This window comes from Phaenicophaeus curvirostris, chromosome 20, assembly GCF_032191515.1.
Source record: "Phaenicophaeus curvirostris isolate KB17595 chromosome 20, BPBGC_Pcur_1.0, whole genome shotgun sequence".
Taxonomy (NCBI): Eukaryota; Metazoa; Chordata; class Aves; order Cuculiformes; family Cuculidae; genus Phaenicophaeus; species Phaenicophaeus curvirostris.
In genome coordinates, this window is record NC_091411.1 from 11904254 (window position 1) to 11926437 (window position 22184).

The following is a 22184-nucleotide window of genomic DNA, read 5'->3' on the forward strand; positions in this document are numbered from 1 at the left end:
GACTGATACAAGGGAACTTTCTAAACTATTTTGATAGGAACTGGCTTAACAAACCAAAGTAGAGCACAAATGCATAAGCATCTTCCATTGTAAGGAAACCCACCTTTACTTCAAGTTAATATTTTATAGTTTTATCAATAAATTTAAACATAAGTGATAATGATTACTCACTTTAGGCCTGATCCCACAACCTTTAGCTACGCGAGTAGTCCCACAGGATTTTAATGTGACTACCTCAACGAATAAGGGTTGGCAGGATGGGTTTTTAATTATTCATATATTCACAGATTTTTAAGGCCAGAAGGGACCGTTATGATCATCTAGTCTGACCTCCTGTATAACAAAGGCCATATGATTGTAACCAGTCATACTCACATTCAGCTGAATAACTTGTGGCAAAATCAAATTGTATTTATTGAACTTGCAATATTAATTCAAATTTTACATGAAAGAAAACTGAAATTGTTTAGAAAGCAGCTTGAACTACATTTTCCCATCTTGAATCCAATTATTCCTCTATTTCTCTTCAGAATCTTTCTAACTTTGGACTCTGCCTTTTGACGTGGCTTTCACACAGACTTTGGAGTCCAACACTACCTCGGGTACTCCCAGGTAAAGATCAAGTCACCAATGACTAATGACTAAAGTCACCAATGAAAACAGTATCTCCGCCACAGTCCTTTCACAGACAGGAGTGAACGGAGACGCCCAGATCACCAGCTTGGAGACAAAAAACAAGCCCACCTTTGAGTACGTTCTCACTCTCATAGCTTAGACTTCAGAAGTAACTTTTTCCAGGGATACTTACAAAGACTGACTTATTACTTTGCATTGCACAATTCCACTGCAATGATTTTTGCAGTCCATTACCAAGTAGAGGCAAAATAAAACCACAAAATAATAAAGAACCCTAGAATGCCATGATGCTACATGAAATTCTGTGCAGATCTGAGGGATGACTACACCCAGCTATTCTACTAGCCTGTTCAACATATTCTCTCATCATAGAAATACTCAACTTCTATAACCCTTAAATTTACTAACATCAGTTATAAAACAGAATTTGGATCCATAGATGATGTCAAAGGTTCTATTAAGATGCAAATCATCTTTGCAATTCCATCCAGCACAAATGCCATGTAATGCACTTAGAACAAGTACAGCATACCCTACTACACACACAAAGACATGAGATGTGAAAAGGATCTGCTTTTTTATACTAATTAAATTATGATAAAGAAGCACATAAAAGGCACAGATAGAAATACATAAGAAAAACTGACCTACTTGGCCTAAAGAAAAGGCAATGAAAAAACAACCTCGTACATGCGATGAGGATGAGAGAATAAGAGCAAATGAGGAATACCTATTTTCTTCATTTTCCTATATTAAAGGACATACACGTTGTATAGAGAAATACCCAGTTCTGTAGTCAAAGCCCATGGTTTAGTCCTGCCCGCTGCCTCTCAGGACTTGAACCCAATTTTATTCTCATTGGGTCAGTTGTCTCCAGAACATTTCAGTGCAACAGCAGGCACAGTATCCACACACAAGGTACAAGGTGACCCCTAACCCACGACACAGAGTGTGGCCTCCCCCACACAAAGGGTTCCATTCACGCTGCTACTGCACTGCTGCCAAGTCTATAGGGGTCACTGTACCAGGAAAATGTTTATAACTATCCTACATTAAGTTTTATTGGGCTTTCACTTAACAAGACTGCCTGTATGAATGCAGTACGATAGCTCTACACAAACTGAGAGTATCAAATGCTTCAAAAGTGAGTACCAAATACTTCATCTATTTACTATTTACACTGCCTTGGGTTTACTACAAAGTCGCTTTCAGAACACTATAACCACTCTTCTAGATTTTCTAAATGTCTAATTACTCATCCTTTCCAATCTGACTTCATCAGTTTTTGAAAGGATGGCTACTATTTTAAATTACCCATTAGACAAGTTTTATCATGCAGTGTAGGCAACCTGTAAAGGTAAAAACTTTATATTAAGAATACAATGTACAATTCACAAATACCAAATTGGATCATAATCATCCCTGTTCAAGTAGCTCAGTTCTCTCAATGCACACACGTGTTGCAAGATAGCAGGGTTTACGCTCCATTTATGGCCAGCACTGTGTAAATACTCTCCAATCACACAACTCTTACAGTGACACAAAGAAAGACTGCTTTTTATTTTTCCCTGTGTGCAATGCTTCTACAATGCTCATAGAGTTTGTACAAGAAAGACCATTAGTTTCTATATAAAGACTGCCATAAAAGTTTTATAGTTTCTATAAATGTATAAAGATTGTTGGTTTCATTATAAACCCTGCTTCAATGCCAGTGGAAAGAAAAATTACCCGCAAAATAGAAGTAGCAATCTGCATAAGTACCAGCTTGCAAGCATGCATACCTCAGCCATTCTTGTAGTAATTAACTGATACATACAATAGTTCATCAAATTATAGACAAGACATCATACCCACTTGAAGCAGCTCACAAATGGGAATTATCACTACATAATTTGTTTCTTTCCTTTCCAGACAAGCTATAAAGATTAAAAAAAGTAAGGAACTGAATGATGCATTACTCAAAAAAGTAATTTTAAAAACATGTTGCATTTTGCATAACTGTGTTCTTCCTTCTACACCTTCCATTGATTCACTACTTTCTCTTTTTATATATTTGCACATCAACTATGCATCAGAAACATTCTTTCTGATAGGAGTTCATATCTTTGAAACAAAGTTCCTTGTATTGAAATTAGTTAGCTCAGGATTGGATTAATCTTCAAAATAGCAGACATGAGGGTAAAGCAACCAAGCCACGGTCTGATATTTATTTAACCTACAACAGACGAACTTCATTACTATAGCTTTATTAGGAACCCAAGTCAGAAAATGCAGTAATACATCCGTATTGTTCTGCTAGGCTCCTAACTTTGTTTTTAAAGGATACTTTTACCTATAGCGGCTGTGTTTTATAAAGAATAACTAAGAGTTCTCATCTGCTCTAAACTCTAAACTCAGTGTTAAAAATCTAGCACTGAAAAACTATTGCTTATAATGCCAACAATTACTGTATTTCATGTTGTGTACAACCACATACACATATATACACATTTTAATCTTAAGAGCTATTATAAAACACCCTAACAAGTGAATACTCTCAGATATTTGAAAATGTATCTCAGGATTACTTTGCTCCCCCTCCTGCCATTCAAAAGCAGCTCCCTAGTTTTAACCATTTCCAGTGGCCTGGAGCAATCATTAGCATTTCCTTCCCTTAGTAAGGCTCCTAAGGTACCTTGTCTATGACATTTTCTATAAAATATGCTGTTATGCAGTTATTTAACAGATTTAAACCATAGATGTCATTGTGGTCTGAACGTGTCAAAGACAACTTGAGGGAAAAAAAATCAGGACACGCAGAATTCACTTTGTCAGTAATTACAATCAAAATTCCTGCAATGTGGCTCGTCTGCTCATTACTTCCTTACTTTGTATCAAACCCCTTATTTACATTTCAGATTACATTTTTCATGAAACAGTAAGATCTATCGGAGCTGAGAGGACTGAAATAATGAGGGAGAAATATTTTAATAAAATGTGTTGGGTCTGCATTACTTCCGTGTCAGAAAGAAAGGTTTCTTCTGTAGCGACGGATCATTTATTCTCTCTCTAAATGAGAAGCAAAAGATGAAACTGATGAACTTTTACTGCCCATTTGTCTTTAGCAGACAATTAAGACAGAAGATCAAAATGGATTATCATACCACGCAGACAACTGGCCCAACAGTAATACATCTCCGGGACCACAGATTTGTAACTCTCTTTTATCCCTCCCCTTTCTTCTTACTCCTTTTTCCTCTCTAAAGGCAATGCTGGCTTTGTGGCTCAAGGGGAGCCAAAAGGCTGGTCATCATTATTCAGTCACAGATGTCAATCTAACCTCCCTTTTTTCTCAGTTTCTAAAGCAGTGAGGCACAATAATTTGTGACAGATTCTTTTACTGTAAGGTACAAAGAACACACAGAATAAAACATCTAGCAGCAGCGAGGGTCTCTGATCAGATGTGCTGGTACATGGGAAATACAGTGTATGTAAAAACAAGCACTGATAGTTTAGATGAATAAAAAAACTTGAGGTGGATTTTTTCCTTTTTTTTTTTCTTACTAATAAGTGCTTTACCTTGTGTTGATTTAACTCAAATATTCCTTCTGGATTAAATCATAAATGTTTGATTGCTAGAAACAATTTCTGCCTGTACTAACATGCACATCGTATCTCTCCCTTTGCATACAGCATGCCTGCAGAAAACCGAGGGTTTTGCAGGATCTATCCTTATCTTCAGTGACTTAGCACTTCTAAAATGTTTTTCTTCCAAGAAACTAATAAACTAGAAGTTTTAAGCAATAAACCTATCAGCCTTTACATCTCTCAGAGCTCTAGATTAACCAGGAAAAACATAGATGTAGCTCTTTCTTTCTATTGTTTCCCCCCCTCCTTGCTTACTTGAATCTTCACAAGTGATTTTTCAAATCTAAACCTGTCAACTCTAGACATGTTCTCTTCTTAAAGAACGCAAAGCCACTGTTAACACAGCAAACAATCTTTCTGTGCATCGAGAGAGAAATTGCTTTTAAACCCACTTGGAGTTTGAGAAGTTTAGCCTCCTTTCTTTTGCTTTCCCCCTAAGTTTGGGGGTACAACATATCTGACAATTTACAAATCCACCCCAACCCCACAAACACACACATGCACCAAACGCACTCCGGTGGATTTTGTGGCGCCTGACATGAGTGATTGGAAATTCTGACTAAGTGGGTGAACATCTTAAGAATTATATATGAGCCTGTGGCTCCTCTGAGTTTGATTCTGTCTTGCATATTCATAGCAGTATTATACAAGTCTAATTATTTGCGAAATAAGGAAGAGGACCGTTAAGCATTTTATAAAGCAGATTTTATGTACAAGACTCTCCAGTAATTCTTTCATTGTGGACACAATTGGCTGTACCAGCTCTGAGGGACCATCAGCTCACGTATGACTAATCTGATAGGCTACAATGTGCTGAAAAGCAGTTGTAAATACAAATTTAGGGGTCTGTTTATTCACACATTACAGACTGACAGTTACAACAAGGAAGTTGTCCCCCAAAAAGTTTAGTTCCATGACGTAATACATGCGTAAAGGAAGTCCTACTGATGAACTACAGTGAAAAGCACCCAGGCTAAAGAGCTGCTTTAAAATAAAAAACTTAAAAAAAATAAAAATATAAATGAGTACTGCTCCTACAAAAGCACCCAGAAGGGGAGGGATCCAGGTCCCACTGCATGAAGTGATTGCAGCCAAATATGAATACATTTGTCCTGGCCATGATGAGCAATCACACCTAAATTTGTTAACTGCATTAGTCTAAACACCACAAAATTACATATTGCATGAAAATGTAATTGGAGCGAAAGGACCTGAAATGTAGCTCTGCTGATCCTAACTCAATAACAGAGACTTACCAAGGCAACATTTATTGTTATATTAACTAGTTATACAATGCCATCACTTCAGCACTTCCCAGGCATAAAGGTGTAAGACATCAACTTGCCCTCACAGCCCAGATCCCCTGAACGCTGACAAACAACCCCAGCGTATGAACTCAGCAGCACTTGGAGTCACCACTAGCAATAATCCCCTCTGCCTAACCTCTGGCCCCTGCCTCAATCCACTTCTCAGGAGACACAGGAAAATACTAGGTAATGTGAAGTTGGTAATTTCGAAGTCAGCTATAGCTCCTGTGAAAAATTTCCAATTCGATCTGTGTATAAACTAAACAATAAATATCCGTGTGCTCCACCTGCACATTCGTATTTTTATACCATCTTTGTGAAACAGAGGAGAGACTGCATGCTCAGGCAAGAATTTAAAACACGTAGCACAGTGCCAGGTGCCCAGTTAAATATAGCTATAAACCTTGCAGACAATGAAGTGGGGACTGCCAAATGAACTGCCGGCTGTGGCACCTAAAGGCAAAAAGTGAAATTCAGTAATCAATTTTCCTTCCCACTCTCATGTTCGCTTGTAAAAACTACATTGTAAAACAATCTTATGAGACCCAAAATTCTTCCGTTTTCTGCTTTAAATGTGAAAATGTTCTTATCCTTCTGCTCCTAATTACGGCTTCTTTTTCTTTCTAAGAATGCATTTATCTCTTTCAGTAAAAAGAGCAGCAATAATATGTTGAACAACCCTGAAATAAATTTTGTCATGTAAAAAATTAATTACGCATTCCAAACCTGGTCACTGTAGTCCTCTGGGAATTGCCTCCGCACCTCAGGATCTGTAAATAATTGACAGATAATATTAATTGGCTTTGGATTAGTGAGCAAGCAGAGAATCACACATTAATATTTGATCAGAAGATGATAGCAACCCTGGCAGGGGATCCAAGGAGGGCAGCTGAGGCTGCTATGTTGATAAGAGCAGGGAAGGACTTTTCAAGGCTCTCCCTTTGCCCTCCTCCAGAAAGACAAAAACTGCATATAAAACACACACACACAAAACACACGGAACTAGCAATATCTGTGGGTATGCACACACACACATCTACACACATCCATCTATATTTACATACATATGTATATGTGGATTATTGTATACAAGAAATGTCTTGGCACTACACTGAAGTTCAGGCCATTACCTTATGCCATGTCTTTCCGTCTGCAATTTGCCAACTACACTTGTCACCAGAAAACTGCTACCAACTGCACATAGGTTTGGGTTTAATCAGATAACCAGTTTTGCCAGCTACAGATACCACATTAACCTCCCTAGATAGTTTGTGATGATACCAGATTACAAATCTTTCAAAATTACTTCATTTAATGTTCAGGTATGTTCCCTAGAAAACAAAAGTGTTTATCCAGAATTTGAAAGCAGTGATTAACGTAGCCTTGGAACCTCTGCCATCAGGAAAACAAATGTTAAATGCTCCAGATCAGCAAGTATTCAAGACTGATGCAGCATTCTTATTCCTTTTGCTCATCAGAGCGAATAATATTGTAGTGTTCCCTGAGAAGTTATTTTAAATTTAATTAGAGATGTTAATAAAACAACAAAAGATCACAATTGCAATTATTTACGTGACAACCTATTTAAAACAGAACTCTCCACAGCCTTCTGTTTTTCACAAGAATATGGCTGAGAAAGCCAGGTTCCATTCTACAAAGAGTTTCTTTAATTACAATACCAAAAGCCAAAACACAAAGCATAGAACAATCACACAAGAGTTCAGAATAAAGTGTAAGGCACAGATAAAAACAACTGGTCCCCTCTGCAACTTCCTCCCTTTGTGCAGTTAGAAGGGTTTGGTTGTATGAGGCCTGGCCCACTGGACGCACTGTTACCGGAGTCTGGACTCTCCACACACGGTTCCACCAATTACGCCGCTCAGTGGGGAGCGACACAGCCTCTGCTGCTGAGCACTCGCTGTACTGCGCTGCAGCCACGGCTCCAGGGGAAGAGTCATTTTTGTGTCACACACACACACCATACACTGCTTTTTCAGAATAGTCCCACCCTAGATCTCTCATTGACAACGTTGACTTCAGCAATAAATGGGTTGATTAGCAATTCCATTGCTAGCAGACCCAAACTTTCTATTAAGGTGTAATCTCTTTACATTAGAAATACAGCGAGGCTGTACTTGTAAATGCTAGTACCTAATATTGCTTAAGAAATCTGGGACAGCGCCTGGAACACAATACTGACATTCCACCACCACTTCTACTGACCCACTGCTCTCAACGTAATACAAATACATATACTGACACACATGGCATTATATGATTTATTATTTCTTAAGGAAATGAGAAATAAATTGGGACATAAATCTATAGTATGTTTGCTTGAAACACTCCACTCTTTAAAAAATACAACAAAACACATTACTCGCACAAAGTAATTCCGTGTGTATGAGCACCTATTTTTCCTGCTTTCTTAGCATCTTGAACACCTTTCTATGTTTCCAGAGCTCAATGCCATGAAGAAAGGCTAAAGGAACTGGTTGAACAGCATTTATGGAAACCCCGAAAGTGCCAAGCAAGACCAACACCCAGAAACCAGAGCTGCATCGTGCACAGTTTTGGAAGATACCAAGAGTCACGCGTAAGCACTGGTAGCCAAAGCTGTCATGGGCAAATAAACACAGGCTGGTGTGTTTGTTGTCTCAGAGGCCACCTTATAAACTTTTCTCATTAACATGAAACATCACTTCAGCTTTTAAATGGTCTGAGAATATTTACTAAACTTTTCAGTATCTTTATTTGGGAAACACTACATAATGGAAAGAAAGATCACATCTTACTGTATTTTTCACCACATAGTCACAGCAAAGTAGAGAGCTTGAACATTTCCAGTGTACCAGTCACCTACGAAGTTATAAAGCTGAGGCTGGAATCTCAGCTGAGGTTGGCAGAAATAGACATTGCATAACAATGAATAGAGTCAGTTAACAGCAGGAAGAAACAGTCACAAAATTATGGAGCTACTTCTCAAATGAAACTTTTACCAAACCCCAAAACATGAACTTAAGTTGTGCTGCAGGTTGAATTTGTGTGTTGATGATAACTTGACATGTCCTGTTTCATTTTCATTACACACGATTTTGCAGTTTCACCTCACAAAATCCAAGATCTGCAGTTTTGGCCTAAAGCAAGTGCTGAGAAACTTCTCTGGAAAATAACAGTATAGCAATATCAATGGCACTGTAAACTAAGTTACAAGTGTAAAGCATACACACAAAATAAAGCTAAAATACACTGTCTGACCTGCAGCTTCCCATTCCTGCACTGGCACAAGCGCAATCAAATACATATACACCACAATTCAAATTAAAGCTGTAGTAAATATGTGAATGTTTCCAAGTTCTATCCCCTATTACTGCCCCTTCCTACAGAATCTGGCTCAACAAAAAGCCAAATACAGAAGACTATTGAAATTAGTTGTGAACTGTATAATCCCATTGTTCAATTTCATGGCATTTAAGACACTACCTTCCCCTCCTCACAAGTCTAGATGTTAATCCACGCTGGAACCTGATTTAATTTTCCAGATGACAGGATGGGAACATGCTACAATGGCATATTAGTGAAACTATGCTGCTCTTTTACTCTCAACTTTTCTTACATCATAAAGTGAAGAGTTTTGCTTTTAAAAGAGGCATGCTTAATTACTTCTAAAAATAGCCCAACTCAAACTGGGCTGTATTTGGAGACTATGGTAACTATAAAATCAGGGAAGTTCTTATAAAAATTATCAGAAAATATTTCGCAGATTTAACCCTACGAACCCAACACATACTGACCTCTTTATTATGATAAAAGTCAGCCAATTTAGTTCATGCTGGCTACAAATCATTCAAATACACTAATCCCAAACTGAAAACTAACAGTGAAAACTACTTCATTTTTTCCCCCCAACCAAATTATTTAACTCCTTCACTTCTTTAAGGTCTCTATAGCTGCAATTGCTCTAAAATGAAATGGAATTCCATTCACAGCAACTTTAATTTGAAAACCCACTACACAATATAGCACTTAGGCAGCACAACTAATAAGTAACGTAAGCCTCTTTCCAAACCTCTGCAAACTCCTTGATGTCCTGAATTCAGCACAGCCCAACACTTCTGCTGGCCCCTAAACTGCTGCAGACTTCACACACAGCAAACATCTCAGAGTAGGAGGAAAAGGGGAGGAGAGAAAAACGGGGGGAGGGAAAGCAAAATGTGAGAAAGAACCTACACATGCAAGAAGACAGACAAGAAGCCTCAGAGCAAGTTCTGGCAGAAAATACATATGGAATAAACATTACATTTTTCTGGAGGTGAATCTTCAAGACTTCAACCTTTTCTTAAAGCGCTGCTTATTTGAGGAGCATACAAGCCAGAAAATAACCAAGACGTAAAAGAAAATTCTATCAGAATGTCTTTAAAACCATAATTAAAAAAAACCCCAAAACCACAAAAGTGCCAACCTGCCAGCACCACAATGCATGCAGCTGAAGTTACTCCAAAATATCAATATTCAAAAATATAGGTTCAGTATTAAAAAATACAATCCACATGAGAATAGCATGCAATGAACCATTCACCTAGCTGATAGCATTTCAAACAGATGTTCCATTTCTAGGCTATAGTCCGCATTTGTGCGAGAAGTTGAGCAAAAGAAAGTGGATCCTGACCTGTCGTCCTCAGTTACTGAAGTTGCAGTGAACACTGTACAATCCCCAGTCGGGTGAATCAGGAAGTTCTGCACATCAGCTGCTGCTCAGGGGAGTTCACAACATCAACGCCATAAAAACAGACTCATAAGTTTGCCTCTTTCTCAACAGAACATTTGGAAGTCTGCCCCAGAAGTGCCAAAAACCTCACTGGTATCACAAAAACGCTCTTCATTACAGTTTAATCTAGAAACTGAATATAAAGTTTGCAACTCACACACAAAATGCTGTTCAGAGTTCATTAAAATGATACAAATGCAGGAAAGACTGAGAGCAAAGGCAACATAAAATATACATCGTAGGGAACAGGAAGGGAGGGCGAAAACCAGAACAGATTCAGCATATCATAGCGATTTCTATAATTGTTTTTATATTATTAACACATCAAAAGCCAGAGGGACCATCAGGAGCAAAGCTTTTCTAGGCTGCATTCAGCCATATCTTATACATGGGTTTTAAAAGTCCTTCCAAAATAAAGCAGGTCAAGCTACAACTTTCTTGCAGAAATTTACTTGAGGCTATCCACAGTTCTCCAGAACAGAGAGACGTGGAGTGGGAACAGCCCTTAACGATGCAAGAACCTGCAAATGTTGCCAATGTTGCTGTTATTTCAGCACACCAGAGGTGGCCAGGTTCCTACCTGCTCTCCTTACATCAGCTTCCCAGGGCATGCAGTGCCCATCAACAGCTTTGCAACCCACTCAGAGCAAGCCTTAGATGTGAGACTTCCACTGCTTCCAGCAGCCAAACCAACTTTCCACCTAAGGGGGGACCTGGTTAAATTAATTTTACAATCCTGTTAAAAAACTACAGCACAGTAATTGCAAAAGAGAAACAACACTCAATGCAGTGAAACGGGAACAAATCTTGGATAAGACAACATGAAAAACATTAATTGTCTTTTCCAGAAAGAGGAGGTTATACTCGTTTCCTCTTAGCAGCTCCTTGGTGTTATATACAGTTGCTAAATTGTCCAGTTCGCCATGTTAAAGGCATCTAGCATCACACAGACATTCACCACAGAAAAGCATCAGGGTCAAGAATGGTATTTCCAGTTGCAATTTTGAAAAAATTCGTTCTTTTGTTTCAACACCATTTGAAGAACCGAAGTAGCATGGAATAAACAGATGCTAGAGAATGCAAGGGAAGAAAACCAACCACTGAAGTGAGCTCTGTTCCAAATACAAACATAACCACAAAAAAATGATGAGTCCATTCAGAAGAGATGTGAAATAAAATATAAATTGTAGCCAGTCATTCCTCTCCCAAAGAACAAGACCAGCTCTTCCATCCCATGGCATTAAGTTATAACAGGAGCAGATCAAGAACCAGCGGATTGGAGAACATGCATCAGTTGGAGTCAAGAGCTGATAAATAAGTTAAAAGGTGTTGGAAAAATTATGCATCAGACTAGTTAGACCCTTTTGTGAGGTAATGTTCCATCTTCAACTGCTGTTATTTACTCTCTTGGATTCTCATATAGAATGGTGCCAGGTTTAATCAAAACTTTACCAATTCTTTTAATGGAAGTTATAAAATAGTTGAGTTGCAAGCACAGTGTGTCCAATGTATATAATGCTTCTGGGGAATTACCTCTATATTAAATCCTTAACTCCTTTTATTTTATCCAGGCCAAGAAATCAGTTCTAAAGAATCTGTTGTATAACAGTACAGATTAATTTATTTTCTACTAACATCCTAAACTGTAAAAATAAGGAGAAATTAGAACATGTAATATGTCTTCAGTTATCAGAAAACTCAGAATTATTTCTTCACAAAGAAGAGCAGAAAACTTTCAGTCCAGATTAATTTTTAAACTAACGGTACTGGTATCACTACATCTAGAACTGTAAAAAGGGGATGCACAGGATAAGAGCTAAAGCTAAAATAACAGATTAAAAACAGAAGACAAAAAAAAGTACTTATTTCAAGTCTTGTTTGTTGCATGTTTCCCTCATCTTCATTTGAGGCTTTCAGATCTTTTATACGCAATGGTTAATCACTTCGGTGATACCTCAAGCCCACATTAAAGCATGGTTGATGAATCTTTTCAGTTTGCTTTGCTATGCACTTAAGGGGATATTTCCCTTCAGAACCATCTGTTCTTCAACCAACCCAGAAATTTTGTGTTTCTGGTAGTCCAAGCCAAACTCCAGGAGCCTTGCAAGGAGCAAATTTTGAATTAACTATGTTTTTAATTCTTTTTTTCCTCTCTGTAATTTTAGACAGCAAATTATACAGCAGCTAAAAGTGGCAAAAAATACAGTTAGGTAAGATCCTACTCGAATGTTCAAAAAAATCAACAAAGACTGGCTTACAAAATTAAATACCAAGTGTTTTGAAACATTTTACAGGCTGCCTGTAATAATTACACAACAGTGTTTAAATGCAGCAGTTGCACAGGGACAGCTACTTTACATAGGTTTTTTTGAGTTCAAAAATTTTTCAAATTTATTTGTGTTTGGTCAGTATTTTTTTTTCTTGTAATCTTTTCACAACCCTATAAATTTAATAGAGATACGTTTCAAGTGCTCAGGCCATGAATACCGAGTTTGTTTCTCTCCTGCCTCTTTGTATTTATATTCAGAGACAGCAGAGTTGCCTGGTGACAGCCTCTTCACTTCAGCAGCAGCTGGCAAGCCCTCCTTGTCCTGGTAATATGAAAGAAACAGTTAACTAATATTTCATGCCATGATTTAAATGTGACAGTCTGGAAGTGCCAATACCACACAGGGCAGATTTACAAGATAAGATTTTCCTTATGTCTCAGAAGCAATAAAGGAAGAAAAATAAACAGAGCTGAATCACCTGTAGCTGGCATGCAGCGAAAATTAATCCAGAGTTACTGCATCAGTGTAAATCTGCCAACTTAACTTACATCTCCAGAACGCAGATTCTCAAGTTATGCAGGATGAGACCAAAGCAACTTGAGCTGTGACGTTTTCACAAGAAACAGCCACTCTCTGTAATACTTACAAGGCCCGTATTTCCAATTGCATGTGTGTGCCTATCTGCTTTTCCAAGATCACAGTTTGTGCTGAAGGCTCAAGCGCACGTAGCCCAAACTAATTTCTTCAAGCTAGCTTTTTACAACTAGAACGGAAGATCTACATTTGATAAAATGAGTTCATAGTCAGCTTAATTCATACCAACACTGCAATAACAATAAGCACCTTCCTTCAAAAAAGTCCTTATTCAATTAATTTTAAGAGAAATTTAAAAGAATATTTTTACATAGTGCCACACTTTCTACTTTCCTGTGTCAACCACCTATTTTTTAAGTCTTTTTGTTGTTTTTTAGAAAATCAGTCGTAACATTTTAATGTCATCTTGCTTTTTAGAAATACTAGATGACAAGGCACTCATGTAAAACCACAACGTAGCCATGGCAATCCATCAACTGCGTTACAAAACCTAAAGGAATCGCTAATGAAAACAAATAGTATTTTCCAACATATGCCAGGCTTTGCATTACTAGAAAATACTTCAAGTTTAATAAACATTTTCCAAACTGTTTTATTTTCACCACTTTTTGTTTTAGTTTTAATGACATTACGGCCATTTTAATTTGGTAATAACCTATTTTTCTATGTATTTTGCAGAACATTTAACAATCAAACTTTTTTTTTGTAGGTCATTCCAAAATTCACCAATCATAATAAATTCAGACACACACACCATTAGGCGAATACACACAAGTACTGCAGAAATGTATTCATTGTTATATGGTCCATCACATTTCAGGTTTAATCTGAACTGACTCAAAAAGCACTCAGATCAAACATGTTCCAGCCAACCATAAGTTCTTGAAGTGTTGTACTGAAAGAGAAAAAAAACCAACCCTACTCTTCAGCAATTGCATAATTGCCTAAACTACACAGAGAATACCTTCTTTGTTAAACATGCAACAGTGAATACTGATTTATAAGCCTCAAGCTATGTAACTTTATAATGTTTAAAACTCTGACCTTACTTTCATAGTTTCAATATTGATAGTCTCAAACTGTTTTCAGTTTCAAAGTTACCATGTGTTTCTTTAGTAGAGCATCACCAGCTCCCAGTGACACTGCTCAGCACTACTGATCCGCACAAATCGCAGCTCTTATGGGAATCTCTCTGCATAGCAATGCATGGTTTCTTAGAGCAAACAAGCTCTCCAGAATCATTTCAGGGTTTGATGGCTTTCTATTTTTGCATCTCTGATTATTTCAGGCTGCTTTAGTTATTCAGACAGAATTGAAACAGAAAAAACAGAGTCTATCAAAGATGAAATTGTGACACAGGGAACTGAAAATCCCATTCTTAATTCTATTGTTTTATTTAGTGGACATTTTAACCTAAATACCTTTTGGAGTTCGTAATAAAATAGATCCTATCTATCATACAATGATCCCAATTCATTCATGTTTCATTATCAGCAAAGGACAGCCAGACCCAGCTACCACTTCTGGAGACATTGCTATAGTCATACTGCAATTGTGGTTTCTACAACATCCTTACAGCATCACGCTTAATGCATTTACAACTACAGAACCCCATGGTATTAAATGATCCAAACTGAGCTTCAATGGTCACCAACTCACTCCTAAGGCATGCAAGATCATATATAAAAGACTGTCACAATTTTTTCATCAGTCCACTTCAGAACTGAGCCTCGCACCCTTCAGCACTCAATGTCACCTTCCTGTTTCAGCCTGGACTGTGTAACACGCCCACCCCACCTTACCAGCCCTATTACTACTACCCATTCTACGAAAATTCCTAAGTGTCAGTAAGCTGGAAGCAAGTTTAAAAACTAAATAACTAAATGAAAATGAGAGATTGGTCACAGTGAGCCTCGACTAAGGCTGCCGCATCACTGAGGTCCAGTGTTTCCAGTCCAGTCCATCTACCAAGGACAACTAAGGAAACAAGCAGCGTTACCGCCAGCAGGCAGCATGAATGGATCCCTTGATACCTGCACATCATCACTGATTTGCAGGGACATAGAGTATGACACAGAGAAAGAGAGAAAGCCATGTCCTATGGAGAGATAGTCCTTGGAAGCAGCTTCTCAAAGCAGCTGAGAAAGCTGATGGAGTAAAACCTCCAGAGAGACATTTTCCCTGTAGTGCTCAGTGGAAACACGGGTAGCCAGCCGAACGCTCACACTACTGCACACAGACTGTGCTCTGCATGGACAAGCAGTATGGCCAGGGGAAGCAGTTTTCAACAAATCTTAAAAACTAGGATGAAGCTTGAGAGCTGTAGGTGCTTTCATTGGACACGCACACCTTTAGGAGCATAAATTCTTCTCTCATTATCTCGTATCATATTTAATTGGACTTCTAAGCTCTCTGCTCCCTAGCTGCTTTTCCCAGTTCTGAACTCACACCACCTCTGAATTCTCTTGATTAGAGTACGGAATATCAACAGGTCATTTCCAAAAACTCTCCTTCCCATCAAATTCTCGTATTTGCTCTACATCCAATCACTAATTCTGGAGTACAGAAACAGCAATTACATAATTTACATGTTGAAAAACAAACATATATATATCTCACTAGTTGTAACGTCACTACACTAACACTTCATGCCATTATTCTTCCACAGAAGCTCTACTGCCTTTTCTTAAATGATTAAATTAATTACAAAGTTCTCTCCATCTTTTTATACCAGTATATATGTTTAATTTTTAAACATGAAAGATTAAATTAGAAGTTACACACACAAACACAAAACCTTTTAAAAAGGCTCAAAACACTGTATTTACATCTGCAAGTACTCGCATTATTACTACAACCTTTATAACAGACCTTAGGTTTGCTCCACACAAAACAGAGTTCTCAGTGATAGAAGCATAAGAAAAAGCCCTGCATACAGTTAGTCTACAAAGAATTAACTGGATTAATTAGCAAGGGATTTGAGAAGCAGCTTGGAGGTAGAAAACCAAAACAGTAAATTGTTTAAATACTTTGGCAATGGATCAAGGTTTCCAGGCAGCCCTATGTTCCATTCTCTCCCTTTTTTTTTTTTCCTGTGCTCGGTGTTTTAACGCATTTAACCTGACGAGGTGCTTTTTCATGAGATATGAATGACACTGTCAAAATACCAAAAAAGAAGATGTGAATTAAAAAATGCCACAAGCTGTTAACAATTCTGCCTAGGAGTATGAGCCCAGGCAACATTAATTAAAAATCAATAGCTTAGGACATAAATAGCTCTTATCTCTGTTATAGTATATCTCAAACATAACTCTTTATTACAGAAAAAAAGGGCCATGTCTTTGCTATTATACTGACTGAATTGACCACAACAAAGCAAAAGAAATAAGGCAAAAACACTGAGCAAAGAAACACATATGAGAAAGGGAGGACAGGCATATGAATGATTGGAATGCTTCAACCTTGCTCTACCATTAACACATAACTGGCTGGAATAGCCACACCACAAATGCCTGCGGAATAATTTGCCGGGAAGAACATTCCAGGTTTTTAGTGCTAATATGATTCAATACAAAGTCCTGCATGCCGAGGAATTAAGAATAACATACACACCTAGAGCTTATTAATAAGCATTTTTATTATGCATCTCAACTAAAGATTAAGTTACTGTAAATTCTCTGATAATTACAAACTAAAGATGAGACCTAGTCAGGAAACTGCACTCAATTTCTTCTTTAGTGATACAATCTTCAAACTAAAGTTACACTACAAGGCATCAAAGCTAAAAGATTTACGCTAAACTGGAAACTTAAACCACCACTGTCAGAGTCTGTTTTCAGGCTTACAAAGTGCCGACATTTCACAGACTTTCCTAACAAGACATCACCTAAGGCTCACTGAGCCGGACCCACAGTTTAGGGCTGTCAGAACTCCCAGATAATTTAGATTTCTGTAGAATTTCTACAGCAAATGTATTAATATAAAAGAGAACATGCAAGAATCATACTGGATTGGAAAGGTTAAGTTTACCTTTTGTCTAATGACTCTTGCATTACTCAGTTATCAACAATGGACACATCAAATGCTTCCATCACGAGACAGTGGTTTTAGGAATTTTTTAGAAGTAATGATATGAAATACCTAATATACAGATGCAGGACATTAGCTTCCTAAAATCATATGCCAAGCAGAGACAGATCCATAGAACAATCAGAGATTAATTAGAATTGCAATGTAGTCATATAGTACTGACCTTTGAGGTTTTATACGATAACATTTCACTACCTCAATTGGATTTCGAGTACTACCTCACAGCTGAACTTTGGGACATTCCTACTTCTTCCTCTCTCCACCCCTTCGCCACAATCTCACCTCCCTAAAATTTAGTTTATCAAACAGCACAAGAAAGATTCTATTCCTAAAACACAGGCACCAAGTGTCAGGATAATGAAACAGACACACTCGCTTTTCACCAGACCTTTTGGTGTATCTTTTCATTGAGCTCCAGTCAGAAATTAGATGTCCTCCCATGGGACAAAGGCATGAGGGGGAAGAAGGGGAGCAGAAGAAAATGGTAATGTAAAATGTCTATAGTTTTGGGGGAGCAGGTATATTTTTTTTAAGATATGGTTTTGTTTTATAAGATTTTTCTTGAACTACGTGGATTCTCAACTGTTCAACCTCCATTCAGGCTATCGTCAAGTTCAGTTAACCTCATTTAAAGGGCACCAAATACAAGTTCTTGGGACTACATTTGATATAACAAGATTCTTCATCTAAAAGTTTATTATGCAATCTTAATTTTTAGTAGGAGAGTTACATTAGAACACAGAACCGCTGTTAGTGTTCCCCTAAATGGAATAAACTGAAATTCCACCGAGTTCCCACAATAATGGGGGTTTTTTGTCATTGAGAAAACACAAACTCTCACTTTACAAACATTTCCACCATTTTCTCTAACGGCAGTTCAATAAAATAAAATAATTCAGAGGCTTTGTTACATCATCTGTTTCCATTTTATTTTATCATTATAAATTAAACTGATTATAAGATGTAGAAGAAATTTGTAAACTCTTTCAAAGGACATGATTTACATTTTTCTACTACAAAGACGAAGATAACCCCCTAACATGCTCCACTGGTAGTAAATATTAAAGATACTTATAGTACATATATGTCAAAAATGGAAGATATTTATGATATGTTTTGGGGTTACTTTTAGCATTCTAGCAGTGTTTATAATACTGGTGCAAATACTGCCACCAATAAAGAAACAAACATTAAAAAGGTGTCCTTTAAGCTTCCCTTTAAGGCATCTACCATAATCGTATAATTTGCTCTGGACATCATTAAAATGTAAAGTTAATGAGGATTCAGCTGAAAACAGAAGAAATGTAACCTATTTTCAGGCAAAACTTCTAACACTGCAATCAGAGGGAAAACCTCTTTGATGTCTCTTTGTCTCTTCTCATTAATTTTCTTTTGGTTTAAAAAAAACACAAAGGCTGTTTAAACTAAAAAATGCATAGAAGTTTAAACATGGTAATTATAGTCAAGCTGCAATGAGGTCATTAGGTTTTTAAAACTTCGAGATAAACAAAATTGAGATGTACGACTATTTCAAAACATGTCAATACTCCATTTTAGTTGTCCATGTGATACCCACTGTATCTGAAGGATTTAGTCCAGATACAGAATTGCTTCAAGATGATTTAATGAAGGACCTAATCCCATACCCAGGGTAAAGCAAAGCAATTGAGAAATGCATCAAAATGAAAAGTGCTGTGATTACTGTATTACTGGATACCACATTTGGTATTTGTAAGTGCAACAAAGCATGCTTTTTGCATCTCTGTGCAAGAGAGATGGCAAATTGTGAGATTCTGCCACTATTTACCTGTTACAGTTCATTAAAGAATAAAATATCAAACACGTTAAATACCATTTACTCTTTTCATCTACTTTTGTTTATGAGCACTGCCAAGGTACACACAAAGCTATATACTTCCGTTTTAACAGACTAATTCTTTATAGCAGAAAACATCTTTAAGAGCTGTTTAATTACATAGAACTGATGGAATCTACAACACACTGAAGCAGTACGTATTTTTAGTGAATAATTTACAAGTAAATTTTCTCAAAACATAATCAAAACCATTTTTTACACTACCGTGTACAAAAGAAGATGATAGATTATCACAAACACAAGTAAAGCATTTAGGCCATTAAGTAACAAATATACAGGACCAACAAAACATTATCTTCAGTGTAGAAGGACATTAATCACAATGAAGCAAAATAAACATATTTATAACATTTTTCCATGTGCAAATATCACCTCTGGGTAGAATGGGATAAGATGAGATCAATACATTAGTCTGTGGTAACCCTAGGTATGAATTTTAATGAATTTGTGGATGTAGGTTATAGCTTTAATAGAAAATTATTTACCCTCTTGAATCCTTTTAACATTTTATAAACTCCTCTACAAATTAAACTGAGTGAATGACGAACAGGCTTCGTTCAACTTCTGATGCAAGTGAACAACAACTTTAGAAGAAAATCTCATACTCAATGCAAAGGAAAGTTTTGGGGCTTGTATTTTGGGTTTGGGGGAGTAGTTTTTGAGGGGTTTTGTTTTGGTTGTTGTTTTTTTGTTGTTTTTTTTTACTCTGCCATATTTTGTCACAACGTGACCTTGCCCTTCACCACACGTCAGTTCTGTTGCACCATCTCCTCAGCTTTGGAAGAGGCAGCGCAAGCTGCTCCCTGTTCTGACTGAGCTATTTCTCACATCCTGCTCTCTTTCCCTACTACTTGCACTGTCCTAGTGTCACATTCACAAAAAGATAAAGCATGCAAACAACATTAAGTCAAATCTGAAGCTTACAAATATGACAAGTCAGAAGCCTGATTCTACTGCCAACCTACACTGTGTTACTTAATCAGCTGTTTTGTCTTCACACTCTAACATCTGATTTGAGTCTCCATCAATTATTTGTGATACGTGTTTTTCCACAGTGCGATGATCTGGCTTTAGATTCTTTGGAACAGAAGCTCCTAAGGATCTCAAAAGTATCTTACAGGTCAATTAGACATAAGTGAAGATTAATTATTTACTTAAAATTATGCAAGAATCAGTTCAAAAAGGTAATGTTACAACTATTTATATTCATAAATACGTTTTTAACAGAAATGACTGTTCAAAGAAACTAAACATGGGATTCGGCTAATCCCAGCTGAATGCAATGGGAGTTGGGAGTGTAATTCCCTCCACCACCATTTAGAATCCAAGCACAGATTCTAACTGTGGAAATTATTTGGCTACAATATCCAAGATACTGCTTTAAAAGCACTCACTGAAAGTAATTTTGTTTTAACATCCCTTCCCTAGGTGTAGGCACTGTAACAGCTGAGAAAGTCCGGAGAAGACCACACATTTTTGGCACAGAAAATAGGACCCTTTCTCCTGCTCTTCACCTTTTACCTGTGGCATTTTACACCCAGATTGCCATGTTCCACAGGGTACTTCTATATGGCCTACTATTTGACTCTCTATACTATAGAATCATAGAATGTCTCATGTTGGAAGGGACCCATAAGGATCACTGAGTCCAGCCCCCTGCTCCTTGCAGGACAACCTACCTAAACTGAAATCACATGACTGAGAACATGGGCAAATGCTCCCATTGCTTTTACAAGTTAGCTCCTCACATTAGAAAGCACCACTGTCCAAATAGCCAGTCATGGAAGAGTTCAGAAAAAAAATCACAACTAACTTAAAAATTGGGGGGGCTGAAGTGCATTTGGTTTGTTTTAATCCCTGGGAAATTATAAACAAACTAACTCTCCAGACCATAACCAGTTCCAGATAACATGCACCACAATTAGTTGTTCTCATCCCTCCATTCTTAATACCGCAGTTCAATTCCCTTGTATAAGTGCTATTAAAAAGTATATCAAAATCTAAAGAAGACATAAAAATAAGCTTCCTAAGAACCAATAATCTGTCAGCATCTGGAATTCTCACAAATTATTTACCAAAACTTGACAGCTCCAGCACGGCCAGACAGGATTCAGTCAGAATTCAGCAGCATCCCCCTGGCATTCCTTCTCCCCTCTCCGATGATGGAACCCAGTGGGAAAGAGGGTGGTACACCTTGTTCACAGACAGCGAGTACGTTAGGATATTAACGGAACATGCCACAGTTCTTTATGATTAAGGTGCTGAACCACTGCTGTTCACACACTGCTGCAGGGTCAGCCCTGTCTCTAGGAGCATTAAAGGTGGGGTTTGGGATTTGGGTTGGGCAGGATTTTTAACAATTATTGCTGAAGTAAAACAGTAGTCTTGAATTAATTCTGCACTTATTTGATAAAAACGTCAAACCATCTTTCTTTCTAACTCTACTTCAAACTTAAGAAAGAAAAACCACATCAAAAAAAAAACCAAAACCCCCAAACAAACCCAACAAAAAGCCACAAGAAAACGTGACAATGTCTCTTTCTGTTCATGACAAAAAACCACCACACCAAAGAGCCCTGCCTCGGGCACTCCAACAGGCCTCTGTTTGAACTAGGGTTACACTCTCTTCTTGCAAAATTTTTTGTGACTGAGAATGAACTTAAGTTAAAGTTACTCCCTTAAATATAGTCACACATCGCCCCCTTTAATACCAACTTTTTTTACTGTATTCAAAGTACAATCTCTTAGCAGTTATTGGAATAACAGCCCTACTCTTAAAAGGAGCACATTAACAGAGAGTTAATTGCAACAAGTGTTTCATCAAATCCTTAAATGCCTAAAATGCTGAAATATTAAAGGTTCCAGTAGTATTTAGTATCTAAATAGAGTCTCTGAAAAACTCCTCAATAGAACAGTCACTGAAACTTTATAAATTCAAGGAAAACTGTGAGTACAGCCAGTGAATGAAAATAATTTGTTAAAATCACTGAAAAACCCTCCTTAAAAAAGTTTGAGTG

General features: G+C 37.4%; 1 protein-coding gene across 10 annotated transcripts in view; it reads right to left on the bottom strand.

Annotated features, from left to right (window-relative positions):
- Positions 1 to 22184, bottom strand: part of DENND1A (DENN domain containing 1A) — a 175661-nt gene that overhangs the window by 141382 nt on the left and 12095 nt on the right. For all 10 annotated transcript variants that reach the window (XM_069873541.1, XM_069873537.1, XM_069873540.1 and 7 more), the window contains exon 3: positions 6297 to 6340. In XM_069873541.1, coding sequence (XP_069729642.1) covers positions 6297 to 6340 — 44 coding nt within the window. The remainder of the gene's footprint in view (positions 1 to 6296; positions 6341 to 22184) is intronic.